Here is a 15,706-nt window from a genome sequence, read left to right as displayed (position 1 = left end):
ATTTGGATTATAAATCAAGTAAAAACTAAAGTAATGTTATTTTGCATCTAGAGCGAGTATGCAGCTGTACTTGTCCACATATTCTAGCATGTTCATGATCACTCTGAATCTGCTGGTCTCTTATATGGGACATGACAAGATCGATCGAGTGGAAGTCTCACGTACTAGGTATCAATAACGAGACATTTATCTGTGAATGCATGCATAGATGTATTTATATTATTCTGTGTTATTTTTCTTGAAATTAATATTCATACGAAATGAATTTCTCAAATAATATCAGCTAAGGTATGGTTGATATTATTCGAGGAATATGATTCAATTAGTAAATAAAATATCTTTTTTTTCAAAATGGGAAATAATAAAACATTCTGTCATAACAGAATCTAACAAGCTGACAACCTTATACACCATTAGAATTAGAAGTACAAAGCTATATTAACATGATCTTATTACCTTTCTCTCCTAACAAATCATACCCCTTTCTTTCCCTTGATAAAAGGCCTAAGAGAGCATCCCTCCCTCTTTGTCTCTCTCATTTGACCCCTCCTGTTGCAGAGAGAGAGAGAGAGAGAGAGGGAGAGGGAGAGGGATATATCAATCAAGATGGACGAGATCAATGTTCATGACAGAACTGTAACATCAAAATATCGCCCAGACTATGATTTTTCCAGGAAGCATCATCACCGGTATCATGATCAACATGTTGCAAAGAGATCTTCAAAGTCTGCCAAGTCATGGTGGAATTCACCAGAGACAAAGAGGAAAAAACGTGTTGCAAGATATAAGCTATATGCTGTTGAGGGAAAGGTCAAGTCTTCTATAAAGAAAGGGCTTTGTTGGGTCAAGAGAACCTGCTATAGAATTATCCATCTATAGCTAATTAAATCCTAAAAGAGAGGATCAAACAAATTATACGTATAGTAGTCAAGAAAGGAGATGAAGGTTTGAAAGGTGCATGTTTTAATTTGATTAACACCCTTCTTGCATTTGCAAATTAAGCTTGGCTTTGTGACCGTTGAATGCTTCCTGTTGTTTAATATTTATACAATTAAGATCTGTTTCGTGTGGCTTCCATGAACAAGAAACTGTAAAAGGAATGTGAATTTGTTCATTGTATAATGCAAGTTCCCTTCCATCTCTCTTAATCTTCCTTTTGTTTTTGATCTTTTTGTATCTGATGATGAGTTTTGAAAAACAAAGATTTACATACATATATCTCCTTCCTCTCTTGGCAATCCTGATTTCAAAAAATTAATTGCACTGGGAAAATCTCGCTTGTTGGATCTTGGATTCATTAGGGGTCTTAATTACAATTTCCATCCAATCTTTCTTTTGTTTTCTAGCAGAAATGGCAAAAGCACGCATTAACGTATTGCAAGCTCAAGCTCCTCCATGGCCGCTGGATTCATGCATTATAGCGTAAATTATGATGAAAAAAAAAAGATGATAGAACTTCATGCATTAATAGCCTAAATTTGAATAATTATAAGAATAGGTTTGGCCGACAAATCAACTCCATGGTTCTCCGATCCAAAACCTAAGCACTGTCCAGATTTATTTTTTAAAGAAAAACTTAAGTTCATTTAGATCAACTTACCTAAAGATAAATATGGATTAATTAATATATTTTTATTGATTCAAGCAAAACCATTTCATGATGCATGAACAATGAATCGATCTATGGTTGATGGGCAACATATTCACTAGCTTCTGATCTTGTAGATGCAAGAACTTGAACAAGTATTAGTTATTTAGAAAATTTTATTTCACTAAAAATACCATATCAACATTGAGATATATCTTAAAAGTAAAAGGAAAGATTAATCATTATCGACATGCCTATGACCATCAAACCAAAAACAAAGACCTAATCTATGACACAAGGCGTTATAAGTAACATAAAATAAATTTGATGAATCTTACATTCTAGGAAGGAAATCAAGACAAAAAAGTGAGATTTTAGACCTATAAACTTCATAATAAATTATAAAATATATTGTCTTGCTCAATCTAAACTTCTAAACATCATCATGTACTGTAGAGAGGTTTGAAATACGAGAATTTAATAAAAAAATAAAAAAAATAGGAGATCATGATTTGGGAATGGAGCTTGGCATTGAATTGCAGACTTGGCACACAAAAAAATGCTTAGACTATTTGATTTCTCTTTATAATAAATCCATCCCTTACAAAAGATTTTTTTGTTTATTTCTCATCTTGATTTATATTTTCAAATTGTGCTTCTATATATTTCTTCTTTTTCTGATTTTTTATTTTACAGAGACTTTTCATAAGGTTTAAAAATAAAAAAAGGATTGTTTTAAAATTTGGGAGTTTGAGAATTCAATTAAACTTAAGAAATGTATTAAATAATATTATTAGTGAACTGATACGGCACCGTTTGTGATATTCAACAACCGCCACGATCAAACAGACTAAAAATAGCACCAAGAGTCGTGCCAAGAAAAACTCTTTAGCTCCAATAGACTTGAATTCTTGATGCCACATTCCCTCCTATAGTCCTAATTTTTTTTAAAAGAATAAATTAAATTAATTTTTTTATTGAGTCAAATCAAATTAATATTTTTTAAATCATTCTAGATTTGCCGGATCGAAATATCCTATGGGCCAATCCTGTTTTATAACCAGGAACCACACAAAGCAATGAAGTCTTCTCCATGGGAATATGCTTGACACGAGCATATGCAACAACCATGTAATTATTTTGATTAGTTAGTTTGGAGAAATAGATTTGTAGACGATGATATGTCAACAACCTCCAACAGCAAGGTCAAGTGTCAACACCATATGAAGTTGCCTGAGATGCAAAACATTTGCTTGAATCCAAATCTTTCCGAATCACCCACGCCACTTTCCAGCTATAAGATTGGAGTGGCTTGTAGTCCGGAGAGAAATCATTTTTAATCTTGCTAAGTTGAACCTAATCCCAGTACGTACATTCTCACCTAAAACCAGAAAAGAAATTTCCAAGTTAAGTCACAAGAATTTAAATTTTTTGTCTGGACTGGATTGTTTGTCTTTGAACATACTTCAGGAAAATGATTCTTAATCTTTGGTGCAAGTGAAAGACTACATTAAAAAATATCACTGACTTTGGAAAAACAAAATAAATAAATAAATATAATCCAATTGGCTGGTTCTATTATTTATGATAATAAATAAATCTTTGAACACTCACGGTTTCACAGGGGAGGAGACGGGTTAATTCTTGCAGTCTCGCCATAAAATCAAAGCGGTGTCTCATCTTCAAAATTTAATGCTAACAACGACGCAACACGGACAGGCTACTCCCTCCCTCTCTTTCTCTCCGGACTGACACCTTTTTACACTTTTTAAACGCACTGACTTTTAGCTCCATTTTTTTGGACCATTCCTTATTTACCCAAAATCTCTCTGTGTTTCTCACTTTCTGCTAATGTCACCATTGTTTTTCTTGACTTTTTAAGCCTTTAAACATCTGGTTTTCTTAGTTTTGCTCGAAAAGCATCCTCTTTTAGGCAAAGTTGCGAGCTTTTGAGTTTGAAAAAATGTGGGCTTTTTGGATAATGAGTTTGCAAAATTTGTGACTTTTGAAGAAAACCCATTTGATTTAATTTATTTTGTTATGCTTTCATTGTGTTTTCTGGTTCTACAACAAATGGGATTTGGATGATTTTGTTTTTTATGCGAGTAAAGGCTGGAAGTTTGACTCTTGGAGGATGTCAGGTAAGATTTTTATTTATGTGACTCATGTTTGTTTCCTTCTGTTTTCTTTGGTTGATTGGAGATTATTCATTCTAGTGAAGGTTATATGGCTTACAATGCTTGTGATTTTGGCAATGCTGGTTATTTAAAGAAAGAACTATCTGATTTACTTGGCAGTTAGTGTGATTGTTTCTGGGCTCTCTATCTATTTATGTGTAAACATCTAGCATTTTTTAGATTTTTGCTTCCTGGGTGAGCAATGTAGCTATTAGCTAATGTTAGGTGTGCTTGTGATTTAAGGTCTAATCTTTTGGGTCCTTGTTGTGCTTCAATTCATCTTTGGAGCTTCTTCAGTTTTAAAATTGGAACTTGATGGCAATCTAATTTGGCTGATGGATTCTGTTTGATTATTTTGTGAAATGCCATGGTAAATTTTGGTTTTTGATGAGAGAAACTTGCTTGTTTGAATGTTTCTCATGGTTAAGAAAGAATGGATAGAATTTATTCTGACTTGGTTTTTCTGGGTGGTGCTTATTGTTGAAACTGTATCGATTATGATTTGTAGATAATAGAATGGAGGTTGAGAGAAAACGTACAAAAGGAGGTCTTTTCCACTTGTTTAATTGGAATGGGAAGTCTCGCAAGAAGCTGTTCGTGAATAATTATGAATTTCCAGGTACAGTTGTTTTGTGGTAGATTATGTTTGTGCATGTGTTAATTTCTGATGGTCTGATACATTATCCTGTTTTTAACTTGATTAATGTCTGCCTGCATTGTGATTGTAGAAGGATTAAAGCAAGGAAAAGAAAATGTTGAGAAAATGGCAAAGCCACGGCTTCATATGGTGAGCATTCATCTCTCTTCTGTTGTAATTTTCTTTTCTACTAACCTTCAGTTAAAAAAATCTCAAACATGATTAAATGGTCTGTTTCTGCTGTACATCCAGACAGAGCTGGATGATAGAATAGCAAACTCAACTAACAGAGGAAGTGGTGAGTTCAGTTGTGCTTCGTCAGTGACTAGTGATGAAGGATATGGAACAAGGGCCCCTGGGGCAGTTGCTAGACTTATGGGTCTGGATTCTTTGCCTGCATCAAATGTTGCTGAGCCCTCTTCTACCCTAGGTTTTGATCCACACTCTCTTAGGGCATTTCCATGTGATAGGAGCACCCCCAATTTATGGAGTGAATATAACCCAGTGGACTACCGCAACATTCCAAATCAGCAAGAAAAGTATGCATGGAATTCCGTGGAATCAAGACTGCAGAAGGTGGAAAACCGGCCAATTGCGAGGTTCCAAACTGAAGCACTGGCTCCAAAATTGGCTAAATCAATTCCAGTTACCCATCATAAGTTGTTGTCTCCAATTAAGAATCCTGGATTCACTCCAGCAAAGAATGTGGCTTACATAATGGAGGCAGCTGCAAAGATAATTGAGGCAAGTCCTAAGGCGAGTAGCATTAGTAAAATGCCATCAATCAGGACTTCTTCAGTTCCCTTGAGAATTCGGGATTTGAAACAGAAAATGGAAGCTGCACATTTAACATCCAGGCCCCAAAGATCAAATGAACCCTCTGTTGCCAGGAATACAAAAGAACAGCAAAGTGACAAGAGACGGAGTGGATCAGAAGGCCTGTCATCAGCCAAGGCTTCTACAGGTTCAGGAAAAGGCACTCCCAACAGTTTGAGAAATAAAGGAAAGCCTGTTCCAATTGCAGCACAAGCAAAGTCCAATGCTCAAAGAAGAGACGGGTCACCACTGAGAAGTAAGAGCATTGTGAAGCAGAAGGAACAAAATGAGGTCAAAGCAAACCAGTTGCTTAAGAACCAGCATTGTACACAAAAGGCTATACAGAAGAGAACCTTTGAAAGCAGGACCAATAATGTACTTCAGCAAAATAACCTCAAGCAAAATTCTGTACCCAATAAAGGTAGTTCAACTTTGAAGAATTCAGTTTCTAACCAGCAAGGTAATAAAACACAATCCACAAGTGGTTCTGTTGGACAATATAGGAATGTAAATAAGATTGTTGTAAAGCCTGAAATCATGCCCAGGAAGATCGGCTCGGTTATGATGGATTCTGAAAAGGAGAAAAAGAAGAATGTATCTCAGAAGGAACAGTCTGTAAGTGGTGATCTTCAAATTGACAGAAGTGTTTCTCCTAATGTATCATTCAATAAGGATGGAAGGTCTACAAAAAGCAATGCTGTAATAGATGGGAACATGAAAATGGCTATGGATAACAGGAAAAATGGCATGGATGTTGTTTCATTTATATTCTCGTCTCCCATAAAGAGAGCCATGCCTAGTTATCAGTCATCTGGACAAATGTCCGACAAATGCAACAACTCTGCTATTGATTCTTTTGGTAGTAATGATCATCCTTCCTTCAGAAGCTCAACATCTTATCTCCCTGGGTTGAATGTAGTGGGAGCTGATGTTATGGGTGTTTTTTTGGAGCAAAAGCTGAGAGAATTAACAAATAAAGTAGAGTCTACCCATTGTAATGGGATCAGAGAGGAGACTTCTGCTGCTTCTTCATCCAGTTTAGAAAACTCATTGTCTACTCCCAATGTAGCAAGCACCTCCTCTGCAAGACTGGACCCGATGCTTCAAATTGTTCACGATAAAGATAAGTCAGACAGCCTTGGTTACTTTGATTGTGTTTTGGTGGAAAAATCACAGCTTGCAATGAACCAAAAGTGGCAGGTCAGTCTTATTTTCACAATCCGCAGCTGCATCCTTCTGTTTTTTTTTTTTTTTTTTTGTAGATGCCTTTGTATGTGACCTATCTGGTTGGCAATAGGTTTAATTTATTCCATGCCTTTACTGTATTGTACATGTACATCATTATAGATATAGTAGATAAAGTAGGAAGAATTTTTTTTTTCTGTCAACTCCAATAACGTTCAGAAAATCTTCTACCTTAATTGAAATGGGCGCTTGCTTCTCCTAGTTTTGCTGCAAACTTGGTATATTCTTTGGCATTATACATAAATTGTCATTGTCTATGAGCTGGGTAGAATTGCTTTTGAAGCTGTTCCTTAGATTTTCTGATTTTCATTTTTGCAAGTGCTAAAGAGTCTGGATTTTGGTCTGTAATTGTCTGGTGCGGATGCAAGTCCTTATAATTGGTTTTAGCTGTAGAACTCGGAGCTTGTGTGCAAATTATTGCCAATATCTTTTTTTTAACTTCCCAATTTTGACACGCTTCTTAACTAATGGGTATGTCAGCAGACATAATTCTCTAATATGTTTTAAAAAGCTAAGCAGATACTAACATGGTTGGAAGTTCTGACAAAAAATAATTCAATTCACATTTCTCATCTTTAGAAATGAATATAAGTTGACATCTTATTTGGCACACTGACAATCTCACTCGGACAACCTTTTCAGCAATCAGAAGAGATGGAATTGCAAAGCAGTAGCAGCAATTACAGTGAAACTGGAAAAGAACTTGAGTGTCAACGTACTAGCCCAGTTTCAATTCTCGAACCTTCTTTTGCAAGTGGAAGTTGCTCATATCTCAATGGTAAAGCTGTACACTGTTTTCCCTGACTTATTTTATACTATGTAAGCACACAAAGAAATTTGGATTATCTCCATGCATTATAATTTGGACATAAACCAATATCAGTTAAAAGCCCATTAGGAGCCTAGTAGTGGTAATTTGGGACTGATATTTATAATGTGAGAGATATACAAGTGCGTTGTAGGAAGAAGTGCATCTACTTCTCCCATAATTATTCACATCAGGTCTGGGGCTGTGTGCACCATTTGAGATCCTCATAACGTGATGTGGGATGTATAACACAAGCTTTAAAGAACCACTTTTGGCCGAAATTACCTTTCTAGATTGGTTACGATCCTTTCTCTCTTTTTTTGGATAAAATTACGTGTTTTGATGAAAATAATGACCAAAGTATATACTCATATTTTCAGGAAGTAGCCATTGCTCAACAAATGAATCTGTGGAAATGGAGGGTGAAACTGAGTTATCAGACTCAGCTTCCTCAATATCTATAGTGGATGTGGTAAGAAAATACACAACTAGAACGTGCAGCACAACAGAATTGAAGGAATTAAGCGACTGGGAGCTGGATTTCATAAGGGATATACTTAAAAGTGCAGAGCTAAACTTGAAAGGTTTTGCATTGGGTCAAACCTCCAAAGTCATAAACCCCAAACTTTTTGATCTGTTGGAGAATCAAGACAAGGGTATGGAAAGTAATGAAGTAGAGTACTCCAAGCTTGCGCGGAAGCTTTTGTTTGATTGTGTTAGTGAATTCCTAGACTTTAAATGCAGACAAACCTTTGTAGGAAGCTGCAAAGCAAGGGCTAAATTGTCAACATTGTTTCAAAGGAAGGGGTGGTTGGCAGAGGAACTGTACAAGGAAATTGTGGGTTGGCAAAGCATGGGTGACTTGATGGTGGATGAACTTGTAGAGCTGGACATGAGCACTCCGAATGGGAAATGGCTGGACTTTAGCATAGAAGCATTTGAAGATGGTGTAGAAATCGAGGAGGGGATTCTAACTTCTTTGGTTGATGAATTGGTTTCTGATTTATTACCCTTGTAAAGCGCTTTAAGAAGGCTTTTCTCGCGTTTAACTTCCACTGTATTTAAGGTAACCTGTTGCCTCTGCATTCCTTTGAGAAGAAATGATCACTACTCACATCTCCATTTTCTTTCCACCTGTAATAACCATTCCTCCAACTGCACTTTTCCCTTCCAATGATATTAGTTCCCTCCAGATTCTCGTCAAGAATTAACCACTGATATAACAATCTAACTGCTAGAATTCTGTCCAGGTATTGGATAGTAGGGGTAGGCTTCTGTTCTTTAATGTAGTTGTGGCAATTTATCTGTTTGCTGTAGTTTGATGAATAACATTAACGATGGTTTATGATTGATATTAGGAGCTTCTTCCTTCTATTATTATGGTTTTATTTCATAATTCTCAACCTCATGTCTATGGTTTCTACCTCTGTGCTTAATGAAATTACCTTTCGAGCTTCTTCTCACTATGACTTAAAACGTTTCTTGGGCCATGTATTCAATTCCTTCCTCGCGTTTCATCATCGCTTTCTTTTCCTAGAGGCCCGAAGAGTTTAAAGCGACACAGAATTTGATTCACGGTGTTCCTTCCGCCGTCTGCTTCTCACCCCATTCTTGTTAGGCTTTGAACTTGTGGAGTGTGCTCTTGGGACACTCTATCATCACCTTAATTTATTAGCCATGCAAATAATGTTATATTCAGGTCTAAACTGAAACTTTTCTGTGATTCATATGGGGTGATTGAAGCATTACATCAAGCATTCCCAGTAACGTAGCTTGGATTGCCCGTTTGTTTTGAGCATGTGATTCTTCTTGTGCAGGTCGAAAGGCCCAAGTTGTTCCTCGCGCTATAACATCTAATAGCATGGCTTTATTGGAAGCCATAGCTTCTCGCCATTTTCTTGCATGCATGGATAGATGTTATGTACACAGTCAATGATACATGAACATGGAGGAGATACCAGTATCCCATAGCATGTTATCACCACGGATTCAAAACCCTGAATGTCCTGGTGGGTCAATCCCTGTCCACTCAGGGTCAAGACCGGTCCGGTTTTCACAGATAAACAGAGAAGACCAGTCATTAATCACTGAACCATTGAAAACACGAAACCAATTAAAGATTCAGTTGGGAAAGAATCCGGTAACTCGTTGGAATGTTGACAGTTGAACTAGCTGGGCAGAGCTCATTAATTCCTGGTAGGCTAGTAACCTATTGCCACCATAGGCTTCCCATTTTATTAAGAATTTGCTGTCCAGGGTTTTTCACTCAAGCAACACGCCATTGCTATAAAGTTTTACACGTGTTAACTCAGTAATTTATTAATTTAAACTTGTTTAGGCAAGGTTTAATATTAAACAATGTTTGAAATTAACTTGGAAGCCCGGTAAATTAATTGAATTTAACTTTAAAACAATATCATTTGGGATTGGCTTGTTTAATTTATAATTCAAGTATTTACATAAGTTAATTCTATAATTTATCAATTTAAAAATTTTTGGACCAGATTTAATATCAAATTATGTTAGAAGTTACAAATCAACTAATAATGTTTTCAAAATTTAATATCAAATTAAAATAATATTATTTGAGATTGACTCATCTAATTCATCGTCCAAGTATTAAATCAAGTCATGACTGAGTTTAATATTTATAATTACAGTAAAAATTATATTTTTTTAATTTTATTGTAGTAAATGCCTTTAAAATTATTTATTAATTAATTAACATTAAATTTAAAGATTATATCTTAAACAAGTGACCATTTTTTTACCTTAAGATTTGTAATGGTCATGTGCGAGGGCAACATTGATTTTAGCTTGTTCCTTTTCTTTGGAGAAGTCATGGAACTCCGTGAACTAGCGTGTGCCATGATAGGCTACTCAACTTGATCGGGCACATGTCAAGCTTGGATTGGGTTAAGCCTATTTTATTGTTTTTAAGACACCTGGAGTTTTCTTTCCTGCACTGAGGAGCTACTCGCAAGAGGGCACTGTGTTCTGCAACATGTCAGCAGATTAGCATGTTCTCTTTATTCTGATTAACGAATTGTTTAAGACAGGATTAGATAATGATTAATAATTAATTAGAACAGAGTTTAAAGACACAGAACCGTGGCCTCGTGGTAGCTGCCCAAGACAGAGAGAGGATCCTATGGATTTTGCTGTAACTTAATGTTTCAAAAGTGTACCTATGCCTTAGAAGATGGGTCTTGCATTGAATCAATACACCCATGGTTTGTGTTATTGTCGTTTGCTGATAAATATTAACTGGTGAAGAGATTTATACCATGATTTTTTATATATAATTTAAGATGTCTGCATCAATTTATGTATATTATAATTAATTTTCTGATTCATTAAAATTCTACAGAATTAATAAATAAATAAAATATTATAAAAATAACAAACTTTTATAAAAAAACAAAACCAGGATACTGAAATAAGAAATTTCTTACCAAAACTACTAAATTGCGATCTCAGTGCTAATTTTTTATCAAGATATTTTTATACGTGTTGTAATAGCTAATTTTTTCAGGAAAAAATTAATTCTATTTTTTTACTCTAAATTAATTTTTATTTTATTTTTTAACCTAAATTAATCATATTTATAATATCAAATCAAGAGTTAATACGAGTCAATACATATGTAATTGGTAAGTATCAATATAAATCCATTCATCTTTAATGTAAGAAGAGAACTTATTCATTTTTTTGTTCTTTAATAAATTAACTTGAAGCTCTTAATCGTATTCTATAAAGGTTAATCCACGGGAAAAATATATGATTTTTTAAAAAATATTTCTTTTAAATCCGTCATAAACATTTAAGATAATAATTCATACCATAAATCAACTTTTTAAAGTCATGGCAATTAATCATCAATTTTTTAAAAAGAACAATTAATCAAGCATGCCTAAAATGTCAACCGTCCATCCATCAATCAGACGTTGCATGTCCCAATTAAGGACCGCTAGCAAGGTGTTCCTTCCTGAGATTAGTGCCTCCCCATCACTGCATGATTCATGCACAGTGCATGAATCTCGAGGACAGACATCACGCGGCCGAGGCTCGAAGATGAACCCTTTTGGTGTGAATGAATGCATGTGTGTGTTATACACACTAACACACACCGCCATGAAGAATGGAGCGGGAACATGTCACATGTGACGCCTCTACGGAGAAGAAATGGTGCGGTGACATCACAGAGAAAGCACACAAATGGCTATGGCTATGGCTATATATGGCTATGGCTATGGCTATGGCTATGGCAGCAGCTCGAACGTGCCGCCTTGCTAGTAAATGTTCACCTTCCCACCTCGATCCCTACTCTTCTCTCGACGTTACCCCCTTTTTTTTTTTTGTAATTATTTTATTGTCATGATCGGCTGCTCGTTTCCTCTTTTTCATTGCCTTTAATTTAATGGTGCCAACAACTTAATGCTCTCCGCCGAATGGCTATGAATTACCATTGATTATCCGTACAAATAATGGATTGAAAACTCCATGCCAAAAGGATAGTTGAAGGGATTATTGCATTTGGACTTGGACATCGTGTCAATCATGTAGAGCTCGAGAGTCTTTGTTTTTTTGTTTTTGGGTTCTTATGAATTAGGTAAACTCAACTCAGGATATTTTTTGGTTGCCTCATCTCATCTCAATGGATTCTTATACGAGAAATAACAAAAAAAAGGGGGGAGGGGGTGCCATGTATATAAATTCATGAAGTATTTAATTCTATACCAAGATAATACATGCATCATAAAAATTTGGAGATGATATATCAGCATTTATTGTTTTTGTATTGGGATATGCTCTTAACAAAATATAATAAAGAGTATTAATTCATTATCTTTACTGTGCATCAAGTATTGAGGTGTAGTGGGTTTAATAAATTATTAAATCTATTATCTTTGAATTTGATTAAATGCCAACCCTATATATATTTGAGTGTAATAAGTTATCTGATTTATTATTTTTAGACTTGATCAATCATTAAATCTATGTTCTTTTAACTTCAGAGATTAGAAATATTGAATTTCATGTTTGGATTATAAGTTCAAGATATTTTATCATGATAAGTCAGAGATATTTTATTGATATTTTAACTCTTTTTCTTTGATAAATAGTGCTTGATGACTATAAAAAAGAGAGAGATGTCCTTTAAGAAACATGTTTAAGTTTTCTTCACTGCAAATACAATGTATGTTTTTAGAATTTCTTATAAATTTTGACTATTTTTTCTTTTAAACGATACTTAGTTCTCGGATATAAAAAATAGATTTTTAACAGGTATCAAACATGGTTCATTGATTGTCTCATAACAAAAAATTATATTATAAGAATTAATAAGTTAAATAAATATCCCAAATACCAAGCCTAAAAGTTGATGGAATAAATTCAAAAGTCATCTGGGGATATTATTATGAAATTTAATAGAAAAAAATCAATGATGATGTTATTTGTAGTTTTGCTTTTTTAAAAAATAACTATGTCAGATACAGTTGAATAAGTGAAATGTGTTGAGATTTTAGAATTTAATTAAAATTCCAAGTAAACTCTTTTTATTTTTAACCACTTCACAAATATGTTAATTTAATTATTATAATTGAAATTTTAGCCAACGTCAATAACCTTGATATGAAATTTAAAAAATTATTATTATACAAAGTAATATAATTTAAGCCTCGATAACTTGTAGGAAATTTTGATTAGTATATTTGGAGTTGAAATATGAATTCTTAGTTGTTGATACACTAAAATACATCATGAACACACCTTTATGGCAAACCTTGAAGATTTTATTTAAATTAAACAAGGATTTTTTATTTGTTAAGGTAGCATTTAATTACTTTCTTATGATAAAAAAATAAAGACAAGAATCTATTTGATTAAGAAAATAAAAATATAGACATATAAATAAAAATAAAATTGTCCGAGAGACAATTTTAGAATGAATTTATATATTTAAAAAAATAAAAAGTTTAGATGGGACATGTCTCTATAAATAACATTTATTATTCTATATTTATAAAATATTATTGTAAGAAATTTTTAATTCCAAAATTAGTCAGCTAAGATATATAAAAATAAAAACAATTATTATCACAATTGTAAAATTTTAACTTGGGGTTGATATGGTGCAAAGCCCAAGTTATTAGTTAAGTTAAGTTAAGTCAAAACAATAATAAAAATAATTATTGTTATAGTTTTAAAACATGATATGGAGATCGATTAGAGACAAAACTCGGGTCAAAAGTGGGGTTGACGATTAACCTAAGATAACACAAAACACAAAAATAATTATAATAATTATTATTATAATTTAAAAACTTGACTTGAAAGTCGACTCTAAATAAAACACAAGTCATGTATTAGGAGGATCAACCTGTGTTGGCTTGGGTCAACATAAAATAAAAGTGATTATTATCAAAGTTTTAAAATCTTATTTAGGGGTCAACCCGAGGCAAGGCTCCAATTACATATCAGAAGGGTTAACTGAAGTTAATTTAGATCAATACAATGATAAAAATTATTATTGTTGTTGTTTTAAAATTCAAATAAGGGACTAATTGGGGCAAGGTTCAGGTTATAGGCCGGGAGGATCAACACGGGCTGATCTGAGTTAATATATAAATAAATATGATCAGTGTCACAGTTTTAAAACTTTACTTGGAAATCAATTGAGGTAAGATCCATGTCACAAGCTAAGAGGGTCAATACGGTTTGGGCCGAATCTGTGATGTTTTGAATAAATAAGTAGGAAAATACAATAAAGCTCCTAGTGACTTAAAGTGCGGGTATAAATAAATGAGGGGTAGTGTAGTAATTGTATAAAGAGATGATAAATATAAATAGAAAAAAAAAAGAGAAGAGATCTGGAATTTGGGAGAGAATCGGCAGGAGAAAGAAGGGAGAAAGAAGAAGAAGAGAAAATAGGGAAATTAGAAAGGGAATAGAAAGGAGTTTGAGGAAATAAGTAAAAAGGTAAGATTATGTATAAATATATATTAATTAAGCTTTAATGTTGGTTTTGAACGTTATCTACTCACTGAGTTGTTGAACTCATACTCTCATTATTTATTATTTCCAGGCTTATAACCTGATAGCAGGTCACTTTTGTTAGACCTTTGGAACCTACTCTTTTGATTGTAATTCGTACATTTTCCTTTATGCTTAATTAGTGCTAAAAAACTATGAAATTATATTAACTCTTGTATTAAGACAATTTAATTATATTATGAAGTTGATTTTGTTATTAATGTTGCGTTGAACTCTGATTGAGTTAGGATAAGTTTATGTGTAAGTTTGGGTTCGCATAGGTATGGAACCTTAGAGGGGAACCTTGCCTGTGTGCCGGTCATGGATCCGAAATTCAGGTCGTGACAGAATCAATGTATAAATAAAAATAGATATTAACATAGCTTTAAAACTCGACTTGAGAGTCGACACGAGAAAAAATTTAGGCCATGGGTTGAGAGGGTCAACTTATTGGCCCAAAATTTTTATTTTTTTAAAAACCAATGGATTTTTTACCATTATTCTATCTCGAGTTTACCAATATTATTTTATTTTTATTTAATCTAATCCCAGTCAATCATTCATCTATTTGTTTTCTAACTCAATTAGTTTAGGTCTTGAAAGAATCCATCAAGTTAATTCATCTATTTATTTTTTAACTCAACTAGTTCAGGTCTTGAAAGAATCCATCAAGCCAATATTGGATTTATAATTAGAATTATTATAATATTATTAATTTCAACACTTGATATAAAACTAAAATTAAAATAAAAAATATAATATATAGAATTATTTTTCTAATATATAACTTTGATAATAATACATATTAAAAATAAAATAAATTTTTTAATATATTTTTATATCATATGTACTATAACTAAATAGAATATAAAAATAATTATTTTATTGAACACAATTCTATCTCATTTTTATTTTGTTTTTGTCTTTTCTATCAATTTCTAAAGTGTGACGATTTGCGAAGAGAGGTCGGTCATTGGGCTGCTGCGTATGACTTTTGTAAATCAAAAAAATAAAAATCTTACTGTGAATCTTCGACAATCTGCCTACCATTGTCTTGCGTGAAGGTTTTTTATTACTAAATAATATGATTAAAAAAAGATTATAAAATATAACAGCTCAAGTGGTTGTGCTACTAAGAGTAGCAAGCTCTATTGAAATTTTGAATTTAAAAAATACCTGTTCTCAAGATTAGTGTAAATTCAGAAAAAAAATTGGAAGGGTTACTTAAAAAATATTATTTTACCTTTTAGTAATATTATGGTATTTAGAGAGTAATTAATAATATTATATTAGTAATTTTCTAGAGTTTATTTAAAAAAAACAAAAAGATAAAACTAAAATAAAGAGATATCAAATAGAAATATTTTTATAGAGATCATGAATTTCATGTTTTTTTA

At 33.2% G+C, this 15,706-nt stretch overlaps 1 protein-coding gene across 3 annotated transcripts; it reads left to right on the top strand.

Moving 5' to 3' along the window:
• The first annotated feature begins 3,146 nt into the window (after positions 1-3,146).
• LOC105118036 (uncharacterized) lies at positions 3,147-8,645 on the top strand. 3 transcript variants are annotated; one of them, XM_011015877.1, is made up of 7 exons: positions 3,147-3,729; positions 4,274-4,384; positions 4,494-4,552; positions 4,655-6,418; positions 7,106-7,241; positions 7,652-7,927; positions 8,030-8,645. In XM_011015877.1, exons 1-7 carry the CDS (start codon positions 3,723-3,725, stop codon positions 8,287-8,289), a joined length of 2,613 nt encoding a protein of 870 aa, XP_011014179.1. In that variant the 5' UTR covers positions 3,147-3,722; the 3' UTR covers positions 8,290-8,645. The 3 variants fall into 3 exon arrangements, with proteins under 3 accessions (XP_011014179.1, XP_011014178.1, XP_011014177.1); XM_011015876.1 differs by having other exon boundaries at positions 3,148-3,729; positions 4,497-4,552; positions 7,652-8,645; XM_011015875.1 differs by having other exon boundaries at positions 3,148-3,729; positions 7,652-8,645.
• Positions 8,646-15,706: the final 7,061 nt, after the last annotated feature.

The sequence above is a fragment of the Populus euphratica genome, unplaced genomic scaffold, assembly GCF_000495115.2.
Source record: "Populus euphratica unplaced genomic scaffold, PopEup_1.0 scaffold1696.1, whole genome shotgun sequence".
Lineage (NCBI taxonomy): Eukaryota > Viridiplantae > Streptophyta > Magnoliopsida > Malpighiales > Salicaceae > Populus > Populus euphratica.
This window is presented reverse-complemented; position numbering and strand designations above follow the sequence as displayed.